General features: G+C 39.1%; 1 protein-coding gene across 1 annotated transcript; it reads left to right on the top strand.

Annotated features, from left to right (window-relative positions):
* Positions 1-607: 607 nt before the first annotated feature.
* On the top strand, positions 608-2,893 carry LOC124179996 (quinone oxidoreductase-like protein 2). The gene is made up of 8 exons (XM_046564938.1): positions 608-961; positions 1,049-1,282; positions 1,437-1,628; positions 1,736-1,917; positions 2,085-2,173; positions 2,246-2,372; positions 2,477-2,606; positions 2,703-2,893. The coding sequence occupies exons 1-8, from the start codon at positions 704-706 to the stop codon at positions 2,757-2,759; spliced, it is 1,269 nt and encodes a 422-aa protein (XP_046420894.1). The 5' UTR covers positions 608-703; the 3' UTR covers positions 2,760-2,893.
* The last annotated feature ends 1,158 nt before the right edge of the window (positions 2,894-4,051 follow it).

Here is a 4,051-nt window from a genome sequence, read left to right as displayed (position 1 = left end):
CATTAAATTTATAGTCGTAGTCATTCGCAGGATGCAACGTCCGCTAGCGATTACCTTTAAGACTAATTAACTAAATGTTCGGCATTCAGAACAAGAGAGTTATCGTGATGCTAGGACGAGCTCGACTCTTCAGGCTTTGTCTCTGATTTCCTTGAAACCTTCTAAAAAATTAGCTATTCTAAACTTGTTAGAACTATTGGGTTTAGTCGCATCCTAAGCCCTGAGTTACAGAAAGTTACGTATCAAAAACTAAATACACATTCGAAAACATAGAATTTCTTACTAATTATTAAAGATTGTCTAAGAGTCGAACACAATAGTTTTAGCATGATTTTGAAAATTTCAAATCATTCGAAAATAACCTGCTAAGAGTAGGATTAAATCGAACAGACAAATTGTAGATCAGTCATCGCCTTATAAAATTCAAAAATACGATCTGTGACGTCAGCGGGGAAATTAGTACCCTAAATTCTTGTCAGATAACGTTGCGATCATGCTCATCCGATCTGTGGATCTGGCAGTGAGTCGAAAGTCGCGAGATGGCAGCAGGCGCTGGAAGCAAAGCAAAGCTGAGTCGTTGGCTCGTGTCGGTGACGTTGTACGTAAGTTAGGTTAGGTTGAATCAAGTTAGGGCTAGGTGGTCAAGTCACGTGGTAGAAAGCGATGCAGTCCGCATATGGAGTAAACACATAAGCGTTGAGATATGTCAGCCGCATTTGGACGACGCGTTGTATCGCAATTATTTGCGAAAACTGAGAAAAGATCATGTATAAGACTCTCGACGTCAAAATGGCGAAGCACAGCTGCTGTCGCATCGGAAACCGTCGTCGCTGACAAACCCTCAAAGAATGTTATTCCGACTCCGGAACCCGGTCGCGTTCAGGCGGCCTTGCTGAAAAACTTCGATGAGCCTCTTCAAATCGAGAACATTGATGCACCGAGGATAACCGAGGACAAAGAGGTTTGGAATTGGAAACTTATTTTTGCCTTACTTCGGTTAAGACGATAAAAGAATTCGTTAAGTCTCACCTCGATTCTTCGCCTCCAGGTACTCATCGACGTTCACTACTGCGCTCTGAATGGTCCGGACATCCTTTTGAGCAAAAATTCTTACCCGCACAAGCTGAAGCTGCCTCAAATACTGGGCTATGAGATAGTCGGCGAGCTTCGAGAGGTTGGCGATCATGCGGCCAAGGCTGGATACAAAGTTGGGGACAAAGTTATCGCCCTAAACAAACAGCGCTTTGGCGGGTTTGCAGAAACCTGCACAGCAGAATTTGGGGTAAGGGGTTGAATTTTTCGGTATTTCGTTGGCACAGATTTACTTGGATTCCTAGGAATTTATGGTACTTTAGTAGTAAGGCAGATAGATCAAAGGGATAAACTGAGATATTCATGTCGCCTTGTATTATTTCTTATCTCTTCTCATCTTTCAGGACATTTGGAAGGTTCCTAACTCATTGAAACTGATCGATGCAGTGTGTTTGCTGGACGGTTACGCCACGGCACTTGTTGGGTTCGAAAAGAGAGCCTGCTTGCAAGAAGATGATATGGTATTGGTCAATGTTGGGCTTGGCGGAGTTGGTTTGGCTGCCGTCGATCTTGCTGCAAATGTCTACAGAGCTCAGGTTTATAGAATTAGTTTTTAACTTTCTAATTTAGATTTATGATCAGACTTGCCCTCTACTTTGAATCGTGTTAATATTGGGAAAGTAATAATTAAGATTATTTATAGGTAATTGGGGTTTGTGCAACAGAAGATAGAACCACGCTTGTTAGAGAAAAAGGAGCATTTGCAGCGCTTAAGTTTCACGACAAGAAGTTGATGAAGCAAATCGTCAACATTGCTGCGGAGAAAGACATCAAAGAAATTTTCGATGGTGTCAGTGGCGAAAATTTCAAGAAAGTTTTGTCTTGGTGAGATAACAAGCTTGTTCTCAAAACTAGAAGTTTCATTTTTGGCCTGAAAATTATCGATTTAAAACAAAAGGAATTTTCATAATCTTTCGCTAACAAGATTTATGCAATTAAAATTCGTTTCTGTTTTTTTCTTTGCCAATCACTTTTCTGTTTTACATTTACAGTTTTACAGATGTCTATAAATCGGGTTTGGTAAAGGACCTGCTACACGACAACGAGTTTTCCGTTGTAATACAACACTTGTCTCGAGAAGGTATATTTCAGTGAAAGAATATCGTTTAATTTAAATTTGGGCATCAGTTCAATCAAAGTCTGTGTTACAAAGGGCGAGTTATCGTTGCTGGGCTAGCAGTCAGCAAGTACGATGGAAAAGTTGCCGCGCCTACAGGATCCTTCGGTGTGACAGGAGTAAGCCTTCACGAGTACAGAGACAAGGATCATGAGTTTTATCGGTCAGTGCCCAAACAGAAATGCTCCAAGAATGTATACCTTTTCCTTTTAGTATCATTTAAAACGCTTTACCCCACAATTGAATGAATCGATGTTTATTGTACAGTTCAGTCGGGGACGAGGTGCTTGAATTTTTTGAAGATGGACTGATTTCACCCTCACGTTCGCTTGTTGCTGGACTATACAAAATTAACAGCGCCATGAAATTCATTTTAAAGATGAAGGCGTCGGGAAAGGTAAGTTCTGGCTTTTTATTATTTCTTATTATTGAAACTTGGAAGTCTAATAATTTTACAAGTAAGTGATAAATGTATTAAATTTCACTGCTATAGGTTGTCATAGACATGAAAAACAAGGAAGTTTTTACGGAAACGGACGACGACGATTAAAAGTTGAGAACTTTTATTCTCTTGGCTTTTCGTAAACGCATAATTAGAGATTAAAGTCTCCTCAGATTGTTTCCTGTTCAAAAAAAAAAAAATAATTACATCGAAAACCCCATACACCGTGATTCGTTCAATTTCTAGATAGTGATTGATCTACAGAACAAAGAAGTTGAACACAATGCCAACGATTAGTACCGGAGAATTTTGTTAGAAAAGAATCGCGTGCCGGCCGCGGTAAGGAATGAGGTTTGAAAATCGAATAGATTTTCGTAAAAAAAATTATTGCTTTCACCGATTCGCTTTATTATGGTCCGGAGTTGTAATCACGCCATGCAGTCAAGGATCAATTGCTTACAATTACAGTGTCGTACAGTTGCGTTGTTATGTAGTTCCTCGATTCTCTTAGTTTATACATACGTGTAATTTTCGATCGTTAAATGTAGGTATGGAGAACCGATTTGACGAGTTGCGTAAGTTGTTCAATTGCAGATTTATATATTAAACCCTCAATTAGCTTCATATGGAGAAAATAAAAAATGGAATAATTATAGGGCTCAAAGCAACAGCCGTAACCCCATATTTTGAATCACATACAAATTCGGCTCTTCTGTCAATGTGGGGCCATCTTTTAGACTGATTGCGAACCGACAGGTTCAAAAGTTTATTTATTTACTCACTTTCTGAACAGAGACACCGAACAGCATTCGACGTAATAGCTATAAATCCGTATTGTGGTAAAAGTTACAAAACGTGCTGTCCGATCTCTGATAAATTGGAATGAAATTGTATAAGAGCTGTAAAGTTAATAAAGAGATTTATATCTTATTCTTTCAGCGGTTGTGTTTCACTTCGTCAAAATGAATTTTTAATGCCATTTTATAGCCCACGAACAAGCGCATATTGAATTACGTACAACTTCTGGATTAGAAAAAAAGGAACAAAGAAGGAAAAAAACTCTAAATCACGTTCGGTCCATTAGTACGAATGATCCGGAATGTGATTGTTAATAACACCGCAGAACGAAGGTGAACATTAATTTTATGATTCTATCTGGGCTACTGGCATCGCGGATAATTGCTAATTACCGATTGCCTAATGGGCAATTGGTTTCGTTGAAACGGGAGCAAAGTGTGGAAATCATGAATGAAGCTGCTGATAAACCCGAAGCTTGCGCAATGCAGCCTTAAATTGATAATTATTATATACCGTTCTTCCAGTTGGCTAACATTTAAACAGCTTCTTTGTCACAGATTCATTTTAATGTCTCAAGTAAATGCCTTGACGGACGGTAGTGT

This window comes from Neodiprion fabricii, chromosome 4 (genome assembly GCF_021155785.1).
Source record: "Neodiprion fabricii isolate iyNeoFabr1 chromosome 4, iyNeoFabr1.1, whole genome shotgun sequence".
Classification (NCBI taxonomy): Eukaryota; Metazoa; Arthropoda; class Insecta; order Hymenoptera; family Diprionidae; genus Neodiprion; species Neodiprion fabricii.
The sequence above is the reverse complement of the archived record's forward strand: the minus strand, read 5'-3'. Positions and strand labels throughout refer to the sequence as shown.

Bases quoted from the DNA above. Each gene is read 5' to 3' on its own strand.
- LOC124179996 (XM_046564938.1), top strand. From the start codon at position 704: ATGTCAGCCGCATTTGGACGACGCGTTGTATCGCAATTATTTGCGAAA. The intron at 1,918-2,084 runs GTGAGATAACAA...TTACATTTACAG, and splicing joins TTCAAGAAAGTTTTGTCTTG to TTTTACAGATGTCTATAAAT. The intron at 2,373-2,476 runs GTCAGTGCCCAA...TTTATTGTACAG, and splicing joins AAGGATCATGAGTTTTATCG to TTCAGTCGGGGACGAGGTGC.